Source organism: Parasteatoda tepidariorum, chromosome 3 (assembly GCF_982258835.1).
Source record: "Parasteatoda tepidariorum strain Cologne lab strain chromosome 3, Ptep-v5.0, whole genome shotgun sequence".
NCBI classification, from domain to species: Eukaryota; Metazoa; Arthropoda; class Arachnida; order Araneae; family Theridiidae; genus Parasteatoda; species Parasteatoda tepidariorum.
In genome coordinates, this window is record NC_141757.1 from 3,381,918 (window position 1) to 3,406,237 (window position 24,320).

General features: G+C 29.6%; 2 protein-coding genes across 10 annotated transcripts in view; both read left to right on the plus strand.

The window, feature by feature from the left end:
- Positions 1 to 20,468, plus strand: part of LOC107454124 (phosphatidylinositol phosphatase PTPRQ) — a 124,052-nt gene extending 103,584 nt beyond the window's left edge. For 8 of the 9 annotated variants that reach the window (XM_087158602.1, XM_087158601.1, XM_087158605.1 and 5 more), the window contains 9 exons: positions 2,841 to 2,918; positions 5,417 to 5,498; positions 8,036 to 8,126; positions 8,699 to 8,775; positions 10,501 to 10,758; positions 13,054 to 13,205; positions 13,783 to 13,918; positions 15,519 to 15,597; positions 20,306 to 20,468. In XM_087158602.1, coding sequence (XP_087014728.1) covers positions 2,841 to 2,918; positions 5,417 to 5,498; positions 8,036 to 8,126; positions 8,699 to 8,775; positions 10,501 to 10,758; positions 13,054 to 13,205; positions 13,783 to 13,918; positions 15,519 to 15,597; positions 20,306 to 20,352 — 1,000 coding nt within the window. In that variant the 3' untranslated portion in view covers positions 20,353 to 20,468. Of the gene's footprint in view, positions 1 to 2,840; positions 2,919 to 5,416; positions 5,499 to 8,035; positions 8,127 to 8,698; positions 8,776 to 10,500; positions 10,759 to 13,053; positions 13,206 to 13,782; positions 13,919 to 15,518; positions 15,598 to 20,305 lie in introns of those variants that run through there. The other variant, XR_015432352.1, reaches the window with a different exon arrangement.
- Positions 20,469 to 23,356: 2,888 nt separating this feature from the next.
- LOC107454056 (uncharacterized) lies at positions 23,357 to 23,839 on the plus strand. The gene has a single exon (XM_016071112.1). The coding sequence runs from the start codon at positions 23,357 to 23,359 to the stop codon at positions 23,837 to 23,839; it is 483 nt and encodes a 160-aa protein (XP_015926598.1).
- Positions 23,840 to 24,320: the final 481 nt, after the last annotated feature.

The following is a 24,320-nucleotide window of genomic DNA, read 5'->3' on the forward strand; positions in this document are numbered from 1 at the left end:
ATGCGTTTCGGGATTAGATAACATAGTATAAAAACATCGGATTTAAAAACTATGGAGAAATCAATAGCAAGAACAACCAAGAAATAAATAAATTCATTGCCTTCTACAGTTAATACTCAAATGCACAATTCGAATTTCTCATACTGTATGAAATATATTTGACTATTTAAAAATCACGTGGAGTCAATATCAATAATTGCCAAAAATACAATCGAAACATTATATCGATGTACGATACTATCAGCATAAATCGAGCGAGCAAAAAAGTGTTTATTTAAATGTATGAATCAAATTTTATGTGTGAAATTCTGTAGAACAGAAAACTTTCTTCAAGAACTCTGTAACCTTCTGTGACAATGTCGTCGTGTCGCTGCAATTCTGCCACGAGGGATATGTCTAAACATAAGAAAATAGTCAAGTCTTCACAAGTCAAAATATTTTTAATGTGAAAATAAAAGTAATAAAAAAAATTGTCTCATTTTTACTATTTTTAATATTTTTGTAATGATACATGTCTATAACTATGAGTTTTAAGTCATTGAAAATTACTTAAAAGTACCTAATGACCAATTTTGGAAACATTTTTATTTAAATTTTGATGAAAATAATAATTATTAATATCATTATCGTGTGAATGGCTGAAGTCGTATTCTTGGCCATAGATGGCGTCGCTGAAATAACAAGGAACGTACCCTCTACCTTAAAAATTCACTTGATTTCAAACATGCTTTGTGGTATCTACAATTGGCATGAGTAGAGCCGTGGTAGATAGAGTGTTTGCTTTCCAATGTGAGCCGGCTTCGAATCCCAGGCTTGGCAGGTTAATACGAATTCCACACCCAGCTTGCACTGACCACAGTGCTGACATAAAATATCCCCAGTGGTATACAGATTATAATCCCCTTGGTATCAGGCTAACCATGGGAGGTTTTTGTGGTTTTCCTCTCCATGTAATGCAATTGCAGGTTAGTTCCTTCGAAAAGTTCTCCACCAAGGCAGATTTTTCCCAAATGCTTGATTCAGAAGTTCCTATGTCTTCTGAATTGGGTTTAAAATTATAAGGCTACGAAGTTGAACATTAGTAGTCGTAAACCCCCCAAAAAATGGGTTGGCTATTCAAAAATGGTTATAAAATAAAGTGGCACAAGTAACAATATAAAATAGGTACAAGTATCATTTTTGAATTGCCTTGACTTTTTGCTCAACTATTTCGGAATAAACAATTTTCAAAATCAAATCGGAGAACACGTTTTTACAATTTTAAATAGGACAGTCGAAGTTAATTGTATTTTGGTATTGTACCTTTAAAATATTATATTTAAAACTTCTTAATAAAACAAGTTGAAAGGCAATGAAAAGTGAACAATATTTAAATATTTTAAATGATAAATTTCTGACTTTTTAAAAAAAAATTTTTTTTTAAGAGTTAATAAATATATTTATCTCTTAAGCAAAATTTAGGGAAGCTGTAGGAGTAAAAACAAGTATTATAAAAACGTTTCTTTTTATTAAATAATTGCAATGAATGAATTAATATTTGAAATAAAACTGCATTAACATCAAGTGTCATTCCACAACAAGTTTGTAAAAATGTATTTGTAGTTGAGTGGATGCATGAAAAGTATTTTATTAACGATTGAAAATGTGAACAAGATATAGGGAGAGTGTCAACTAATAGTAGGAATTGAATAAAGTTTTACATTCATACAAAAATCATGGCACCAATCAAGGTTAAAATTGTGAAGTGGGTATTGCAATATTTACTTTTCATTGTTAAGAAAAATCTTTTTTCACAGACTAACAATTTTAACAACAGAACTACTTTTATAACAAATATTATGAATATAGTTGTTGGAAATGTAAATAATTAGAACCAAACTAAACTATCAACAAAGAAGAGAGCAAAATAGAAAAAGATCTTAAAAAAGGTCTCTACCTGCAACGGGCTGCAGAGTCAGTAGCAAAGAAGAAATTTTTTTTAACTGACTAATAATTAGCTAACCAGATCATGTATAGCACGTCATATAAAATCTATCTTTTATTATTAGAAAGTAAAACTAATTGCACAAATGTAGTTTTATTAACTTTTAAAATGTCTGAATTGTTTTAAAAAAAATATATACATAAAAAAAAAATTCATTATATTTAGCTTGATTATAAATTATACTTTTTATTGTAACTAAGTGCAAAATAATAAATGAGTTAGATGTTTGTTAATTCTTTTCTCTACTGAAACACTTTATACATGGTGTGTAGCGTTTTTAAAAAGTGCTTAAAGGTGCTTATTTTCGATTTTCGTTTTTTAAAAACCCTTAAAATTGCTTTTTTCATTGAGTTTTTAAAAAGTGCTTAATTTTCCTTTTTCGAATGCCTGTTGATTTTTCCCACTTATTGTGCAAAAGCGTGCTTTTCACATTGTACTATTCAACATTTTAACAATTAGTTCAACCTCAATCTATTTCTGCTTACCGTTGGTCCATAGCATATGAAAGCATTTTACATGTTTGATGAAATACTTGGGAATCCACATGTGCATCTACTGAAGATTATTGCAAGAAAAGAGTTATTTGTCAAAAACTAGTTATTTTATCATGAACATGTTCATATAAAGTTTTTGAAAATTATTTTGCATTTTGTTAATGTATATTGTGCTTAAAAAATATTTTTTGAGTGCTTAAAAGGTGCTTATTTTTTGTTGAGATTTAGCTACACACTCTGTTATAATAGTATAGTTTACCAGGTACTAGTGTTTTTCATATTTTGTAACTGCATTTAAGATGATTCTTATTTTTGTTTTTCTTTTTAGATAATAATGTATTGAAAAATCTTTTATATTTTAGATCACGATTTGTACGTCCAACCCTTGCCACGTCACAACCAGAAACTGGTGTCGAATTAGAAACTTATCAACATGGCCGGTGAGTGATTTTTTTAACTGTTAATTCGTTTTGTATTTTATTAAAAATGATTTGCTCTGTTTGGATTTTTAGTACATGAAATTTAACAGTTTAAAATGATTTTTTATATGTTTAGTTTGAATATATATTGTTTAGTTTTTTCTTTTGTACATTATTTTATACTGTTTGTTACTAGGAGTCAATTTAAGAAAATGAAATTGGGTTCAGATCAGTTTAATTGAGTTACTAGGTTAACAAAAGGTTACCTTAGATTATTCAAGGTCCATGTGGCAGAATTTTCTTGAACTATCTGCAACAAAACTCTCTAGCACTAATATCTTTCTGAAAGATACTTTTAATAATAATAAAGATATATGTTACCAATTTAAAATAACAAAAGCGCTGTTTACAAAAATAATATCGTATATTTTTGTTTTAATTGAACACGTAATAAATTTTTATTGTAATATTATGGGTGATATTCTTGCATTTTGTTGGGGGGACTACACAAATTATTTCCTTCTTCGCATTTTGTAAATAATCATCACATTTAAAAATATAATTAAAAATGATGAAATCCGTAATAGTAATTGCCGAAAAAAAAGATAGAGGAAGAAATCAGACGAATCGGACTTCTCTAATGTGTGTTTCGTTTCGAGATTAGGTTGCTGTATTAAATAATATTGTATAAAAAATATCGGATTCAAAAACTATTTTGAAATAAATAGCATGCCTTATAAGTAAATACTCAAATGCACGATTCGAATTTTCCATATTGTTTAAAATATATTGAGATATTTATAAACCATGTGAAAATCAATATCAGTAACTGCCAAAAATACAATCGAAAAATTACATCGATTTACGATACTATCGCCGTAAATTGACCATGTCAAAAAGTAATTATCTAAATGCCCAATTCAAATATTGTGTGTAAATTTCTGTGGAAAAGAAAAGTGAAATCTTTCTGTAAGAACTCTGTAACGTTCTGCAACAATGTCGCTGCTGTTCTGCCACTGGGCATGCAGGGGTTGGAAATACTTCTATAATAGCTCTTCATATTCCTCAAGAAATACTTAGGAAATTATTTTCAAGCTTTAAAAGTGTTTGAGTCGTGCAATTTCTCAAGCATATCAATAAAGTTTAAAGCTTTAAGAGGTAAAAGGGATCAGATATAAATTACAAATGAAAAATAAAGTTTTTTGAACACCCTGTGACAAAATAAAAATACAGCAATAAGCTTGTAACTCGTGTCATTTATGTTGATTATTATGTGAAATAACTACACAAAATTTGTAAATTTGCTTAAGTATTTATGGAAATATGGACATTTTTATTTTATATTTGCTTAAATATTTATGGAAATATGGACATTTTTATTTTTTAAAAAAAAATTGTCTTACGTTGACTTTTGTTTACTATAACTCCAGAAATATTCAATAAAATTAAATAAAATTTTTAGACTAATTTTTAATTAATAATGAAAATATTGTTTTAAAATTCGAAAAAAAATGAAAAATTACACAAGATATGAGCATTTAAACTAATATTTTCTGACTGTGCATGCACGAGAAATATTTAAAACAATTTTTTTCATAAATTTTGTCTTGAATCGTATTTGGTAACTAATGAAAATAAAAAGACTGATTTGAATATCTTGAAAATTGAAAAAGTTTCTAGCAATTTTCAAAGTAATTTTTGTTGAATGATAATGGATTTTCCACATATTTAATTTTGTATTATTAAACAAGATAAATTAAAAATGACACCAGCATCATATAGGACCGCACCCTATTAAATTATGTTTTATTTCCTAATATCATCAAATTTTGTTGTCTGGACCATCATTTTAGGGTACTATCATTTGTTTTAAAATTTTGTTTTGTGACACAAAAGGAAATTTGTGGAAAACCCATGTGGCTTTCAAGAAACACAATTTAAACTCAAATGGATTCTGATTTAATTATACAAATTTTATTTACAGAAGTTCAGTCATTAACATTCAATATGAAAATAACAATGTTTTAAACACAAATAATTTTTTATTTTTTTTTATTTTAACTGAATTTTTTTAAAAAAATAATAAGGGAATTTATAAGGAAAAAAAATTTTTTTTTGAAAACTCAATTTAATAAATGAAATGTGTGGAGGACTGAATTTAGTCTAGTGGATCCTTTTTTAAGACTGATTTCAGTCCTTAGGACTGAAGAGTGAGTGACACCCCTTCCTTAATTAGGTGCTTAAGTAAAATTTTAATGACTCCTTATTGTAAGTTTTGTAATAACTTCCATTTAATTTGATTAAGAAATAGTTTAAATAAATTATTTCTTTTAATGCTAATAAATCTTATCAATATTGTAGAATGCTTAAAATTTTAAGATAGAGAAAGAAAGTGTTCATTTATATTATTTGTGTGCTTTTTGATAATCTTACAATTTCTAATCTGATTTAGCACTTTGAACAGTTCTTTTCTTCATCTTTTTCCAAGTTAACTGTCTCAATGAAAATGTTTGTTTCAGGTGTATTAAGATTCAAAATTTCTGTGAACATGTACGAATTATGCTGTCTGATTCTCATTTGAAATTTTCTGAAGAGTTTGAGGTAAACCATTCTTTTGTTATAGTTATAACACTTTCAAACATACTGCTGAATTTTAATTTCTTTCTTTTTTTATAGAATATTTTTATAGTCTTGTAGGTAGGCTAAAAAAAATTGAAAGGTAACTCTATGAAAAAGTTTTATACTAGGGAATTGCAGGTGCAGGGAATGGGGGTCTTCAGTAATTGGAAATCTGAAAAAAATCCTCCCTGACATGAATTTTCATCAATTTAAATTTAGCTAATTTAAGAATAAATATTCAGCAAAATTGCAGTTGCATGAGAAATTTGTTTCAATTTCTTTTTTCAGGTGTGAATTTTTGAGAACTATTTAAATGTGTATTTCAATTTAAACCACTATAAAAAATTTTATGCCTCAGATTCCGATCATATAGTAATTATAGTTTGGCTGCAGTAAGAACTCCCCCTGTTTTAAATATTTTTTATTGTGACATGTTACCACCAGTTTACTATTCCGAGTTATCTCGGGTAAGAGAAAAAATGTTAAATATTAGTCTTTGTATGATAGTTTTTAAAACGAGGGACAACACAAAGTGACACTTTCCAAACGCCAATGAAGTGATACACCATTTTTTTTCTTTGTAATTCCAGCAACCATCATAAATACAATTGTACAAAAGACGTGAGCATTCCCGCCATCCAACAGCAAAACTGCCAAACAAAACTTTGAAAACTTTCAATCAGAACAGGTTATCATTTATTGCCTCCACTGGAGTAAGAACACAATAAAACAAAACTTAATGAAAAATTTTGCTACACCCAAGTTTTCTCAAGATAATGAATGTTTGTAATATGTCGATACTAGGACTGGGCTATAAATCGATATATCGCGACATATCGATTTAACGCCTATATCGGCAAACCGATACAGCAACTTTCATTCCAAGCGATGCATCAGAAATCTGATTTAAGCCGTCGAGTGAAGAAAACGATTTAACGATATAGCGATACACGCAAGGACTTTCTCTTACGTTCCGATGCCAACTCGCGCTGTGGAAGACGATATTGTTTCGTTATGTTGAGACGGCCTTGACTGATGAGCGGTAGAATCAGAATCACTTTTGAGACCTTATATCGTTATATCACATGTTCGTTTTCGCACCTTCGCGATTTGAAATCGTTTCTTGTAGATTATTTTCAATGGGATTAACTTCGTGATCGCCGTCGTAACCTTGTTCTGAACGCAATCTATTATTGAAAAGAATTTATAAAGAAAAGTTTCTTCATTAATTAGGTAAGTTTTTTATTTATTTTCTGACAAAACTTTTGTTCCTATGCTGTTAGGTAAATATATTGATAAATTTCACTTTTATTTATTTTTTTATTTTTAAACTAAGAAATCTTTTGTTATTTGCGTGATCATTTTTAGAAAATATAACAAAACTTGTGTTTACTTCTTCATTAAGAATTTGAACATTACGATCGAACTTAATAATTCTGTAATTATTTACGCATAATAGTACAAGCAAATATTGATTTGTTAAAAAAAGTTTCTTTTTAAAAAAAAAAAAATATTTTTAACACTTTGTTTTAAGTGTATAATGAATTTCTTAACAAACTTTTTTTTTAATTTTTTAAATTTTCTTTCAATAATTTCAGCTAGATATCTTTATAAAATTCCCTTTTTATTTTTAAACTGAGAAATCTTTCAGAGAACGAAACATTTAAGAAATTATTACAAATCTTATGTTTACTTTTTAGTTTAAAATTCGAACATTTTTAATTTTAAACTTCGGCTTTTAGTCAATCTAACTTTTATTTTAATTAAAATATATTTTGAAATTTTAAAATCAGCTTTTGTTTAATAACAATATTTTTTTTCATTAAGGGTGTTTTAGGGGTTAACTTAAATTAAGACTGCTTATACCTTATAAACGATAAAGAAGTGCAAATATTTCATTCTGTATCTACACACATTTTTTCAATAAATATTTTAAGTAAGATTTGTACATCTTAGTCAATTTATTTAATATCTTTCTTTAGCAAAACATATATATTTTCAAATTTATAAATTGATTTAAATCAATATGCGTATTAAGTCTTGATAGAAATCTGACTTTCTGTGCCTTAAAGTAAATGAAATTCAAAAATACTATATCGCGATACATCGCTATATCGCGATGCAAAACTGACGATATATCACGATATATAATTTCTAATATCGCCCAGTCCTAGTCGATACCCAAGTTTACTTTCGATAAGCAGGGAAGCAGTTAAAGTTTAAATTCTTGAGATTCTTGATTCTAACTGTTATCACTTGAATTCCATGAGTGAACTTAAAAAAAGATTTTTCACAATCCTGATGAAATAATATTATTTTTAAAGCTTTTTTTCTTCCATTTTTATCCAGAAACTGCATAGAAGTGGTTGTTAAAATGGAAAGGCCACTCTCGTACAATATTTTTCTTGTATTTAACAGCCTCTTTGCTATGTGCCACTCCTTTTTAATTTATAATTTTTATTTTATGCATATTTTAGTTTCATAGGAATTCATTCATTTTTATTTTCTTCATATTACAGACTTTGAAACACGACAGTCCAAAATTGCCTTGCACTGCCGCTGAAATGGACGAAAATCGTCATAAAAATAGATGGATGAATATATTTCCATGTAAGAACTGAAAATTTCTTAACCAAGTTCACTAAAATGCATTTCAATGAATAAAATAAAACAAAAAATACTCAAAAATAGTTAATGCTTAATAAACTGAAGGTGGATTTTGGCTGCAAAAATAGATCTTATTCTATGTATTTTATCAAACGCTGTAGTAAATCTGCAAAATAAAAAATTTGTGAACTCGGAGTAATAATTCAAAGAGAGTTGCATATGATAAATTTATTTACTATTTTTGCATATTGCAAATTTATTTATTATTTTGTGTACTACATTAATTCTTTGTAAAAATTTCACTTTTTCTCCGTGCATTCTTGTCAAAATATATGCTTTAAATGCAATAAATTTATAATCCCTTAATTGTAAGCTATAATAGTATTCAGTATCTGTTGTTTAAAACTATATATTCTTTTAATACTGTTAAAATATTGCCTAACTTAATATCACTAATTTACGCATTCATTAATGTTGAGTTTTATATAGAATGTTACTCTTAATTTAAATAGGAATGCTAAACATTTATTAATTCTGTTTAGGCATTGAATCGATCATTTTTTTATTATTTTCAGATGATCATTCACGAGTAAAGCTGCTACCCCTTGGGGATGAACCTGCATCTGATTTTATCAATGCAAACTACATCATTGTAAGTATTTGCATTCTTTAAAAATGCTTATAACTTTATTGGATTTTCAAAAGGACTACAGAATTCCATTTTTGTTCATTTATTTTTTCTAATACTGTAAATTCCATGAAAGATTTTTTATTCAGTTTATTGCTTGGTACAAAACTTAAAAGAAGTAAAATCCAACAAAAAATAATCAATTGAAAGGTGAAATTACTTTTTCATAAAGAAAAATATAGGAAGAAAATATATATTAAAAAAATTATTGCTATCATGTTATGTTTTTCCCTTTTTTACTGTAAACTTTTTATTTATTCATTTATTTAAAAGGGATCCTTTTTGGTTATTTTTTAAGAAAATTGAAAAATTACCAGACTGCCAAAACTTTTCTATCACGCAATTTGCAAAATCTAAATCAGCATTTAAATATAATATAAATGTCGGGGTTTTTTTAAAAAAGGAAATAATGAAAGGGGTATACTACTTGTAAATTATTATATTTCATCAATCTAGAAAGAAAATAAAAGGAAGAAATTAAAAGCGTATAATAGTGACATGAAACTTTTGAATAATAATTCTCCATTAGCTGTATTGTAAAAAAAAAAATGTTTTTTGATAAGCATGTTTAAATAATACCCATTTAGTTTCATATTTATTTAAGCAAGAGTGATTTCAAAACTTATTGTTCTGTCCCGCATAACCCCCAATTTTTTTTTTTTTTATGTTTTCTTATTGTAATTAATATATTCTTCATTTTAAGTCTAATTAACAAATTGCCTTCCTATCCTTAGTTAACATGAGGGTGTTGAGTTTGAACAAAAATAACTATTTCATTTATTCAGTGTTTAGTTTGTAATTAAATAATTTTAACCCTTTAGTATGAAACATTAACTATTTAAGCTATTCAATTAAGTATTGATAACTGTGGTGTCGTATTGGCATTATATATTTCCTAGCTTTTAAAATTTCCTTAATTTCTTAAGCTTATTTTTTTAATTTTTATTACAATTTATAAAAAGCGAGTATAAAATATTTTATTCATTCTTATCAATCAATGTAACGGCTAACTTTGTATTTCAATACTAATGTAAGACTCATTAATTCACTGTTGCGATTAATCAAAACCGAAAATCTATTTATAACTCTTTATTCTTCATTTCTTACCACAAATACGTTTCAGTTATATGTTTATACTGATTCTCACAGTCTTGTTGGCAATTCACAAAGGCTTAAGTATTTTCAAATCTAATATTGATTATGGGAGTTGACTTTATTTTTGGCTCTATTATCTTTCAATAAATCGCCAAACATAGATATCTTCCCAGGCTCCTCACTGTCTGTTGGGAACAATACATTCACTTTCAATTTCTGGTGACTGAGGGCACCCTTTTGGGCATTCCAGTTCAAACCGTGGAATATCAATCTTAACAGAATCATTTTTTTCTTGATCCCTTTAAGGGGTTTTTCTTAATTTTTATATTTTAGTTATGGCCATTTTTAATCTACTAATATTTACTTAATAAATCAAATTTTTCTTAAACGCTTTTATTCATTTCTCTGAGATAATTATCACTATATCACAACCAAAAATATGCTTGAAACTAAAATAATGCACCATGTACAAATCCACTAATTAATTTAAAACGCTCACCACAACCACAATAACACTTTGGCTTTGTTGGAAAAAATGTGACTATTTTATTTTTAATTCATGATTTTTGCTGAAGAAAGATAAATATTTTCCAGGGTGATTCTAGTCTGCGTGAATACATTGCTAGTCAAGGCCCATTGGCAAATACAGTGGATGATTTTTGGCGAATGATTTGGGAGCAATCGACCACAATGATTGTGATGCTGACCCAGCTGATGGAACGTGGAAAGGTGAAGTGTGAAAAATACTGGCCAGATGAGAAAGAGCCCAAATACTATGGAGATATACAAGTGAAGCTGATATCAGAGTCTATGCTTTCATCTTACATCATAAGGGTCTTTCATCTGCAACTGGTAATAAATATTTTTTTAAAAATGCGAATTGTTACTTCAAGTAACTTGAATTTAAAATTTTTTTAATGAACACGGCTCCCAAGGGGTCGTGAAAATTTGGAATTGACAGGGAATTCAGTGATTCTGGAGAGAATAATGCAACTTTTGATCAAAACTCAAATTTTGTTTACAAGAAACATGAAAATTAACAAATTTCATAATTGAGGTTAGCAATAAGTAACCAATGATGTAACATCTATTTTTATAGCTGCCAACTCTACTGGTTTTTCCAGTAACCTGCTGGATTTTGCCAATTTCTCCTGGTCCACTGGTTTAATTAAAATTCTCCTAGTTTTTGTACATTTTAGAAAAATTCCTAAAGTTTCCCAAAAAAATTTCATATTGAAATAGAATTTTTATACAGATTATTGCTTGCTTGCTTGAATTTTTAAAAAAGTATTACTAATACATAATGAAGCAGATCTCATTTATAGATATCAATTCAACACTTTTTTTTGTTCAAAATGTTCAGTTTATTTTTATTCAGAAATCTCTTTTTAAATTAATTTGAAAAATCTTTTAACTATCTTTGATGAATTGAATGCCTATTAATAATCCAAATTATTAGTAAATATTATATATAACATTTCAGGTATGTTTAATGTCAATCATAACTGGAAAATATTACAGTTTTTCTATTTTGATGACTAATCAATAAAATTCCCTATCTGTAAAATATTTAGTACATGATGCAGCAATTATCATAAAATTTATATTTCTTAAAATCTACTGGATTTTTTCGTATCCTTGTTGGAAGCTGTATTTTTATATCCTGTAAAAAATACTCTTTGCTCGTTCCTTGCCTAAGTTTGTTCTTAAGTATTACCTTATTTGTAGTTCAATGATTTTGAGTTTTTAAAAGTTAAGCTTTCTGAATAAATTAATTCTTAATTACAAGTTAGATATATGATGGCTAATTATATGACTATTAATTAATTCTTTTTTTTTCCTTTTTTAATTTCTTAGACTCTGCACAGTATGCTTCTATCTAGAGTACTATAAAATTTATAAGTTCAACTTTCATTTAGTGAAGTTTTATTTTTTACAAATTTTAATGATTGGCGTACTTACTATTAAAAAGTATGTTTTGTTGTTTATTGAATAAAAAAATATTGCATTTCTGATGAAATATTGCTGTATATAATTAAACAAACATGTTATTTGAAATTACATTAAAGTTTCATGAAAAACCTTGATAAGTAAAGTAATTTTATTTCTGAAATCAACTGAGAATCTTGATAATGCTCAACATAAAAAAATAAAAAAAAGATTTTATATAATTGTTTATTATTTTCTTAAGCTGAGATTCCTTTTAAACATAATTAAGTATAAAGTAGGTTTTATAAATGAAAGGTTACTTTGGTTAGTTTCATAAAAAAAAAATAAAAAAAAAAATTTATGAGATGCATAAAAAATTATCTAACACAAATTTCCTAGCACTTCATTAAAAATATTTTTTATCAAATACCTATCAAAACATTTTCAAAAGTTCACCTTTAATGAATGCCAAATTTTTAAACTGCATTAGCGTGAAGATAATTATTATTTTAGCTCGATGATACAACAAAATATTGCTACTAATATCCTATAACAGGGATGGTGAACCAATGGCACGCGTGCCATTTATGGCACCCGACACAATACTTCGGGCACGCCACTGATCACATTTGCTATTACACAAATGGTATTACACTATGAAGCATGTGTAACAATTAAATTAAAATTCACATAAAACATACAAAGTACTAAACAATTATTAATAAAAAATTAACAATTAATGCTGAAAAAAACCAATTAATTACTATAAAAAACAAGCTAACAATAAATAACTAGCAAAAAAATTAACAGTCCTGCTTAAACTAACATCTTACAACCTAATATAAGTTATTTGTCATCTAATCTACAACAACAGAAGTCACACTGATATTCCTTCAAGTTGAATTCCGCGTATAACTGATGAGACATTGCAAAATGTTTTTTTTTCTACATAAATAAAGAGTTTTGAGTTGATAGTATTTAGTATTATTATTTTCCCAATAATCACGATGTCAAAATTATTTGATGGCACGTCTATGACCTCATCAAGCAATTTTTTAGAAAAAATGGCACGTTGGTGTATAAAGGTTCGCCACCCCTGTCCTATAATGTATAAAATTAGCAATATAAATGGTGTCATTTTTTAGACAATAATTTATTGTATAAATTAACTAAGAACAATTTAGGCAATACACAGTTAATGCTTATTTTATATTGTAGGGCTCTCAGCAGAGAATGGTTAAACAAATGCACTTTACTCATTGGCCAGACTTTGGTTGCCCTGAGCGTCCTGAAGACTTGATAAACTTTGTGACAGCTGTCAGAGACCATCTCCCAAGAATCAGGCCTGGACCTATTGTTGTCCACTGCAGGTGACCCTTTTTTCAATTCTTGCTATTAGTTCAAACTCTCCCTATATCTTGTTCAAATTTAATAAAATACTTTTTGTTCATCCATTTTTTTTTAAAACTTGTATTGGATGATACTTGATGTTAATACAGTTTTTTCAAATATTAATTCATTAATTATAGTTTTATATGGTAGAAAAATTTTTAATTATGTAATAAAAAGTGACTAAATTAATTTTTTTATTTATTGACCTAAGTAGGAATTCAATTAAAATTTTTCTTATTTGTTTACATTTAAAATTTGTTTACATTCAGAATAAATTATATTCAGAACATTTTGGAATTGCATTCTTCAAAATATATGGTATTTGAGTGGAATCTGCTACTGCTCTTGTTTTTGTTCTTCTTATTAAGAAAAAAGTATTTTTAATTTAATTAGTTTGTGACAAAACTGATTCTAAAATAAGGGAAGCGTTTGTTAAACTCTGATATCACTGGTATTTTACAATATAATATTTTGTAAAGCACTCTTTTGTGAATATTATTGTTGTTGAAGTTGTTTTAGACAACTGATAAAAATATTATTGATTTATTTTGTCAGTGCTGGCGTAGGTCGAACAGGTACTTTCATCGTTGTCGACAGACTTGCACAAAACCTGAAGCACAATGATGACATCAATATATTTGAAACCGTCATGGAACTCCGGCAACATAGAATAAACATGGTACAAACTGAGGTATTTCATCGCTTTAATTATTTACTTTAGAGTAACTTGCCTCTTTATTCATGTATTATTAATATGTGTATAGATACAAGTAAACATAACATAAGGGGTGTTCCAAAATTAGCGCAAGGTTTGAATTAAATAGATAACACAGTTTTGAGTCTTTAGATAGTTATTTTTTTTATTGAATCATAAAGTACATAGGATAGGATTATTTATGGAATGACACATCAGTCAAATGGCCTTCACGGCTTTGCTGGTGCATACACACTCTTTTGTCAAAATTTTCTTTATAATTGTGGCTGAATTTCGTTGATGCAATGTTTAACTTCCTCTTGTAATGCACAGTTGGTTGTGGGCTTGTTGACATAGACCTTTGACTTCAAGTAACCCCATAAGAAGAAATCTAATGGCGTTAAGTCACATGATCTAGAGTAGCCAATTCTGATCACCGAAACGAGAGAGTACACAACCAAGAAAAGTCTCATGCAGTAATTAAATTGTTGTAATTGTTGAAATCACATTGTTTCATATAATTCTCAGCTGTCTGATGTTCTTTTTTCAGGGCTGTCATCTATTTACGTCAAAAATGACTGTAAATTCAAATCTTGTGTCAATTATGGGACACCTTTCATAAGCATTACTCAATCTGGAAAATCATTTGATAATACTTAAAGGAAATTTTAATTGTTTCATAGCTTATTTTGCTAAGCAAAAAGTCTTCGATCCCCCCCCCCACCTCACAAAAAAATAATAAATCCTCTTTTTTGTTGTTTAATGTATCTGATATGATACATTTCCTACAATGCAATGGATCAATTGAAAATAAATCTGATGACCTATGTTTTACATTAGTTTTAATGAAAATAAATATAGACTAGGTTAGATCGGTAAAATGAATTTTATTCCCAATTTAGAAGGGATTTGTGTATAAATGGATAAATAAAATGCCTTAACAGGGTGCCTAGCCAAATCTTTCATCAAAAAATATGCACCTTTTGAGTACATTTTAAGCACTCTAAAATATTTTTAAGCACTATATACATGAACAAAATGCAAAATAATTTTCAGTCTTTACATGATCATAATAAAATAACTAGTTTTTGACAAAGAACTCTTTTCTTGATTATATTAGCCACCATAAAATGATCGAGAGATTTCTCGGTTCAATTTCAGAGGGTGGAAAATAAAACCTGAAATGGAGAATATGTTGCAAAATACAACAGAGTTGCACAGGAGAGTGCAAGAATCTCACAGAACTCAGCTCAGTCGATGCGCATTCGCAAGTATTTCATCAAACATGTAAAATGATTGGCGCTTTCATACGCTATGGAATGACGGTATGCCGAAATGGATTATGGTTGAATGAATTGTGAAAGCGTTGAATAGAACACTGTGAAAAGCACGCACTCATTTTCGAAAAAGGAAAATTAAGCTTAACTTGTAAAAACACCTAATGAGAAAAGCACATTTAAGGGCTTTTAAAAAATGCTACCACACCATGATTGAATATTACAAAAAATTATGTAATGTTATTAAGTTTTTATTACTTTAAAAAAAAACTTAAAATGCTTTTAATTAGCATAAATCATATGATACTTTTTTCTTTTAGGATCAATATATTTATATTCATTTGTGTGTACAGCAGTTAATACAAGAAATCATTACACCCTCCAATCAAGAATGTAGTGGTGAGTGACCACTTAATGCATCAAATAATATTTTTATAGCTTTGCAGAATATTTAAGAAATTTTATTGATTTCAGTTCAAGATTTGTTTTTCATAATTAATCCACTCTTAAATGTCACATAAAATTAAATATTTCAAGAAATTTTTGGGTCATCATCCAAGCCCTGATTTTGTATAGTTTTTTTTTTTTTCCTCAAAAAAGCGATTAATAAGTTTGAATTTGTTAAAAACTTTTAGCAGTTTTTGCTTTTGCATAATCAATTTTTAAAGAAAAAAATATATTTTTCTTTAATTTAGTGATTAATTTTGTTTCAAAATCTCTCCTCTGAAATATACGAGAAGAATAGTTTCTGAGTTCAGGCATGTTATTCTTCCTCTACTTTGCAGAATTTAATGAACTAAACACAAAAGTATAAAACTGATAATCTAAAAAATAATAATTCTGAAATGCCAAACTTTTATTGTGTTGCAATTTTAACAGAATTTTTTAATCAATATGATTCGCCCACTATTTTCTTTCATTACAATTATATCGAATTAATTTTTAATGTATTAAGACATGGAAATTTGAATTTCGTATTTCAATGTGCGCGAAAAAGAAGAAATATGTAATTTTTTTATAGATACGATCTTTCCTGTGTTGATAAGAAATAAAAAAAATTTATGAGTCTTTTTAAATTTTATAAATGTAACACATTGATAAGAACTTCAAATAATTTCTTCTTGCTGCAGTCACATGTCTGTTATGACATTCTATTAACACAGTGAGAGATTATATTTAGTTTGGTAGTGATAAGTAACATTAAATATATATTGCGACTGGTGTGAAGCAATGCACCCTTTGGCCTATGAGAGTTGGCAAAGGTGGAACATTCTTTCCCTCTTTCTCTATTTAAAATCACATGCATATTATATACAGGGTATCTGCTACATTTTAGATTCTCAAATTCATGATTTTCCATGTCTAATTCCAAGAACTTTTCATGACTTAACGAAGTTACTATTTTCTCCGACAAAAACAGAATAATACATTTAAAAAGCATTATAATCGCATTAATTAAAATGATAGGTATAACCAAAACTGTTATACTTTGCATCTTCATATTTATAGATTTTAAATTTAAAAAGGAGTAAAGAAATAGTTGAAGCAATAAAATAGCTGAAAAAAATACGAAAGCAAATAAATTTTTTTCTGCAGAGTTATATTATATTCTAAAGATACTTTTCTTGTTCATCAGAAAGGAAAGACATACTCCTGATTTTCTGTTCTCATTTCGGAATTAAAAAAATTTGCCAATGACCGACTTGCTTCAGCTAGAATTTTAAATTGATAAAATAAAAAAAACGATGAATAATAATAATTCTGAAATCACATAAGTTTAAAAGATACTTCGCTGTAGAAATGATGTTTTTTCTTTCATTTTTTGAAAGAACAGCATAATTTTTAAAGAAAATGATGAAAACTTGTTATATTTTTATAAAATATGACTCACAGCGGGGATTTTGTTAAAAATTCAGATATTCGGAACATCACGAAATAGGGGAGGGATTCCATTTTAAAAATAAAATTTTTCGGCGACCTAAATCCATAACTTACCATGATTTTTTTTACAAAATAGTTAAATTCATGACATTCCATAACGAATTTTGTTCAATACCGAAATTCATGACTTTCCAAGTGCGCGGATACCCTGTGTATATTTTCAAAGATAAGTTATCCTCATACTTAGGACAAGAGAAATTATCAGACATACATCTCGGGGCTCAAAGTTCTAAAAGTGAGCCTCTATTCTGCACCCATCATGAACTTATAGGGAATTATAATTTTCTTATTCAACAACTAGTTATTATTTAAACTATTTCAAAGTTTGGCAACTATCACATTTTAATGAAACCAAACATATTTAATGACAAAAGATATTTTGTTCACTGTGAATTAAGATGGGAGAATCGTAAAATTTCAGTCTGTAAAGGAGAGAAACTTTTCATGGCATATATATTATTTCACCTTCATTTGTAATTTAAAGTGTCAAATCCTTAGTAAATTATGAAGTTTGAAATGCTGAAAAGTTATAATTTGTTTCATTTACTTTATTTAAAAAAAAATTTTCAGCATTTGAAACTTTGTTCACTATGAGTTTGAATAAACTCACTTTTTTTTAATACTTTAAAAAATATTCGTGGATATAGGAATCTTCTGCAACAGAGCCGTGATGGCTCAAAGGATAGAGCGTTCCTTTTCCAATGACGTGAACCGGGTTCGAATGTGGGGTGTGACTCGTCGATTCGAATTCCGCACCGATCACAGTGCTGGCGTAAGATATCCTCAGTGGTAGACAGATCATGGGTTAGAGTCCTGTGCCGTCGGAAGTTCTCGTGGCCTTCCTCTCCGTGCCATGCAAATGCGGGTTAGGTTCCATCAAAAAGTCCACCACAAAGGCAATTTTCTCCTAATATTTGATCTCGGAGTCTTCTGGATTGGGTTCAAAATGACAAGGCTATGGAGTTGAACAATAGTAGTCGTAAATCCAAAATTTGGATCAGCTGTTAAACAACTGTTATAAAATAAAAAGGATTCCTTTTACAATATAACGTTCTCCATAAGTACTAAAGATTTTACGATGCTCTGTCTCAGTATTGTAATTTAAAGTAGCTTAAATTATGAAACTTCATTTTAATACATGGAAATCTTACAAACATTGCCAATTTAAGATATGTCAACAATTATTTTAATGTGTAAGACATGCTATTGTGCCCAGCGCCCTACCAACCAGGCTATCCTGGATTTCGAAATTTTTAGTAAATACGCATCAAGCAAAAGAGCATCAATACCTGATATATTACAGCAGGCTTGAAATAACATTTTAGAATTCTTTAGAAATTTTCAGAATACAAAAACAATGCCAACATCAATGCAGTTTTTTATGCTTACATATCTGTAATAATTATCTTATCTGGATTTTTTCTCTAAAAAAATTAATTTAATAACCACAACTCTAAGGTAATAAAAATCCTACCAGTCTGGTTTTATTGCATTACCATACTTGCCAACATTTGAGAAATAAAATAACGGAGATTTTACTAAACGACTCGATTATGAGTTTACGGCTACTGATGTTCGACTCTGTAGCCTTGTAATTTTGAACCCAATCCAGGAGATAAGGGAACTCCTGGGTCAAGTATTGGGAGAAATTTGTCTTCGTGAGAACTTTTTTGATGAAACTAACCCGCGTTGAAGTTACTTGGAGAGGAAAACCACGAGGACCTCCCACAGCTAGCCTGACACAAGGGGGTTCTAATAAGTGATCCATCTACCACTGAAGATATTTCACGTCAGCACTGTGGTCGGTGCAGGCCGGATGTGGAATTTGGATGAACCAATTATCTCTGGGATTCAAACCTGGGTTCACCTCATTGGAAGGTGAACGCTTTATCCCCTGATCCATCACTGCTCGACCATTGCAGTACTGGCAATGAGATAAGTACTTATGCAATCAGCAGATATTTTATTGCATTTTTTTTAAAAATTTCTTCAACAAATTGAGAATATACAGTTAAAGAGGAGACTGGGCATGTATGCGTTATCTTCAAAGCCACAGTTTAATGTTAGAAATACTTTTCTGTGTTAATATTTCATGGGGGGGGGGGACTAAGATGTATTCAAAATTATTTTTTAAAAAAAATAATAAATGGGGAAGTTTAGTTAGGTGATTTGTGCCAACTTTCGTATTAAGTCAATTTTTACCTACTTATCAAGTTTCTAGTGTTTTTGCGTATATTTTAATCCAATCTTAAAAAAAAATCACGATTTTTTTTTCTTATAAATTTTATATATAGCATCAGTATTTATGCATTCTATAAAAACAAAATATGTACAATATTTCTCTGCCACACATTTTTCTCAAGAGGATGCCATACCGCGGGAGAAAATTTTTGTCACTAATTCTCTTCATTACTAATTTAAAGTGTATAAAGAGTGAGTTCTGATGAACCTAGAGTGAAGTTTCAAATTCTGAAAATAAAATAAATAACTTAGGATTACGCAACGGAGAAGTTCTCTTCTCATAATTTGTTTGCATTTTAATATTTTGAAGTATTTTTTTCCAGCAATCAAAACTTCATGACTTACACTAGATTTCCATGAATTTTCAGTTCCCGGCCACATTTATTAGACGCACTGTAGGATTCTGCGTGAAATTATAATCAGGTGATACTTTACAGCTTTTTTGTTTTAACGAGACTGTTAACACTTGTTTATGTTCGTGTATCCATTGGTTAAATTAGACGATATATTATATCAAGCATTATATTTGTAGTATATTTAGATCAAATTATTAGACTCACTGATAATAATTATTTAATAATGACGAGTTTATAGGCAATACATTTTATATTTAAACATACATGTAATGGGTTTTTATTTTTAACCTATTGCATTACAATGTTAACTAACTGATACAAGAACATAAAAAATGCAAACCGGTTTCATCCGAGCAAAAACAATAAAGCTGAACCTGACACTTATAATTTCACATAGAATCTTATAGTGCGTCTAATAACTGTACTTTTTCTTTGCTTTAAATTTCAAATTAGTAATGAAGGAGAATTTGCAACGAAACCGGTATGGCCTCCTCTCTTCGTGCAGTGAACAGCTTACTTCCTTTTAGTTTTGTTATCAAAATCCCTGACAACAATTTTATTATTTTCAGAACCAATCTATTCAAATGTTACCAGGGAGACAGACACAGGTGTCTAATAGAATACTAGAACAAAGTCATGTACGCACATTATTCTTAAAAATTGTCTAATTATTCATGTTATGTAAATTGTACATATAGTTATAATAAATATATAATTGTTATGAGTATTGCATTCCAAGAATTTGCTAATTGAGTATTTTGTAAAATTGGACCTCCTTCACCCCCTACATACCTAAAGTTCGGCAATAAAAATCTCTCAATTTAGCAAGCAGAGAATTTTTTCTTCAGCACGACAGCCCCTTACAGGCCTTGGCTGCCTCAACCCAGCGTAGCCTCCAACTCCTCCTATCCATGGCGATTTTTTACCAGTTGTTAATCTTTATTACTTTAAGATCTTTAGTAGTGTCATCCAGCCATCTAGTTGGAGGTCTTCCTCTGGCCCGAGATCCAGAAGGATTTTTAAAGGTGGCGATTCGTACTGCATTGTTTTCTGGACCTCTCCAGATGGGGTCAAGCCATCTTAATCTATTGCTTCGAATGACCTGCACTATCTGTGGCTGTCCATAGAGTCTATATAATTCAAAGTTGTATCTGATTCGCCTACAGCCTCTTTCCTGTACTGGGCCAAAAATATTTCTAAGGATTTTCCTTTCAAAAACACCAAGAGTACGCTGAGTGTCTGCGTTTAGTGTCCATGTTTCACTTGCATAGAGCAATACAGGTAGAATAAGAGTCTTATAAATTTAAATTTTGGTTTTTCGACTGATTAGGCTTGATCTTAATTGCTTTCTTAGTCCAAAGAAAAACTTGTTTGCTATTTTAATTCGGTTGTCTACTTCTGTTTTTATGCTGTTTTGGTCATTGATCATTGTTCCAAGGTATTTGAATTCATTAACCTTTTCAAAGGTGCAACCATTTATGAATAAAGGATCATGATTTACAGTTGTGGCTGGAGATTCCATAAATTTAGTTTTTAGTAAATTTAGAATTTTTTAACAGAGTTAATTATTGTACATTGGTAGGAAAATAATTCAAGTTATGTTTACAAGCAAACATGGCAGTTCCCAATTTAAAATTTAATGTCGATATGTTACCAGCTTCTCACTCCTGTGAAAATGACAGGAGTGAGGTTTCGCCCTCTATTTCTCGCTCCCGTGAAATTTCAGGGCTGGAATGTTCAATTGTAACGGGCCAATAAGAATAAAACTAATTCATTTCTTTTGCCCGGAAAATATATATTTTATTTCTCATTTAAATCATAAATATATTTTACTTCTCATTCTACACACCAAAATATTTTTTAAGGTAATTGCAGATACTTTATTTTAAACTTGATATCTGAACTAATTAAGTACATGCATTTGGCAAAATAGGCACTTTTATGACCTTTTTCTTGAAAATTAACCAATTGTTAATGGGTTAATATACCAGGTGCCATATGATCATCTTGCCTTATTAATTTGCACTATAAATTTAGCTTACTAGTTAGTTGCCCTATAAATTTTATGATAATGCAAAATGTGAGTAAGCACATTAAAAAATAAAAATGCATAATTAAAATTACATGGTTGCCACTCTTCAGTCCTGGGGACTGAAATCAGACTTGAGAAAAAAATCAGTAGACTAAATTTTAAAAATTAATTAAAAAAATGAAAAAAAATTTTTTTAGGTAAATTAATAAATTTATAGTTGATTATAATATATGAGCCATTATCATACATTTTGAAGTCAGTGAGTTAAAAATTTTCGAAAAATTCTCTTAAACAATGCTAGATCTTGTTATATGGTTAAAAAATAAGTTCAGTCTTGAAATTTTTCTAGAGTGGCACCCATGAAATTAGAAACTGAATTCTAAACGTTAATATTTTTTTATGTATGGAAAAAAACAAAACTTAATGACTAGAAAATTTTCGATTGAGCAGCTGCATTGGCCAGAAATTCTAATGCATACATTAATAACAAATATTTTGTTTAAAATAATGACATATTGAACTCACATTCATTACTATTTTTGATCAAATTATAAAAATAGAATAAATCTATGAATAACAAAAGGCATATTACACTCAAAATTCTAATATTTAATTTAATAAATTAAATCTATTATACTAAATACTATATTTATTTTCATCTGTCTAGGTTTTTTTTTTAAAAGGTATCTATTTTGTGAAAATGTAGACATAATTTGTGAAAATTATATTAACAAATCATATATCAGGTAACATGCTGCGGTGGTTCAGTGACTTTCTTGATCAGAGTCTTATAAATATTTGATATGGAACCGCACAGTCTAGTTTTAGGACATTGCAAACTGGTCTTCCCCAGGACGCTGTTATATGTGTATGTTGATGATCTGATACGATCCTTGTTTGATGAAAATGTAGGTGTACTTATGTATGCTGACGATCTTGTTTGGACATCTAGCCCTAAAAGAAGAGCAAACGAGAAACTTGAAATTTCCCAAAGTAACGCCATGTCCAGACTCCTTTCCTGGTGTTTAGAAAACAATATGATCGTCAACACGGTGAAAACAACCTACCAAACCTTTTCATTATGTCACCAACCATTACAACTACATATATCGTATAACAATATAGCCCTACCGTGTAGTGAGAGTACTAAAAGCACTTAGGAGTAATTTTCGATCGTAAACTCACTTGGAAATTATATATCAAGCAACGGGCTGAGAAGCGTATGATACTCCTTAAACGCCTCGCAAGAGTTAAGTGGGGCTGTGCTACCACAACTCTACTTGATACCTATAAGACTTTTATAAAACCTGTCATGACTTACTGTAACGCTCCTCTTATTACAGTATCTGAGGGAGGTATAAATGGACTGGAAAGACTGCAAAATAATGCACTTCGTCTTGTCACCGGTGCTGTCAGACGCACTTCTGATACATACCAATGAATTACCTATACAATATGAAATAAAGAAGTCAGCTTTGAAGCTCTATCAGAAACTAATTCGCCTATATCGTAGCGTTTATGTTGACCAAGTCTGAACCTTGTAGGGTGAAGACTCAGGACGGCTACCTTTCAAGCTGTATTAAAAGTGATGGATGAATTTGATATACCTTCCCGGATTGAACCTTTGCCTCCCCCCTTAAACCCTATGGAAGCTAGCAAAATATTATATCACCTGGACCTTATGATTCCTGTCTTAAAAGCCGAGGATTGTACAGCAGCTTTGTTCAGCGCGGGGATGGAGACTATCCACAACCGTTTTCCTCTTGAAGCATGGTTGCACAGATATACAGATGGCTCAAAGCTTGAGATGGATGGCGTTACCGGCGCTGGTATTTTTTGTGAGCATTTCTCCCACTATCTTTTGTTGGGAACAGCCAAGACCGCTTTTGATGGTGAGGTTGAGGCAATCAAAGTAGCTTCAACTCATTTAAATGCTCGTCCTTCTCTTTTCGATCAAGCTGCCATCATCTCGGATTCCCAAGCTGCGATTCTGGCCATTGCCAACTACTCTCAAGCCCCTAGCTCTTTGTCCATTGTGAAATGTAGATTCTTTAATGACAGAGATGGGTGAAAAATATAAAACGATTGCCTTACAATGGATCCCATCCCACTGTGGTATCCCCGGCAACGAAAAAGCTGATGCACTGGCCAAAAAAGGTTGCTTTGTTAATCAAGCCCCAAATAACTTGGTTAGCTATAAATCCACTTCGTTAATCATGCAATTAAGACAACACATATATCATTGCTAAAAGAACGAACAAAAGAAAAATCGTGGGGAAATGACAACCTTAATCTCCCCGATTGCCCAAGAAGCAGTGCTGTTGCTGCCTTTCGTCTTGCTACCAAGCACGATTGCTTATACGTCTATCTTTTCCGTCTTAAAATAGTGGATAATCCTGCCTGCCCCTCTGTCGCAGTGGTGCGACCATGAATGCTGAACATCTTTCTCAACTGTTCAGTTCTCACAAAGAACTGCATTTTCTCCCGATACTGGGAGGCCAGAGAACTTTTGTTCAATTTAAGTTCTTGATTTAATTTTTGTGTTTGATGTT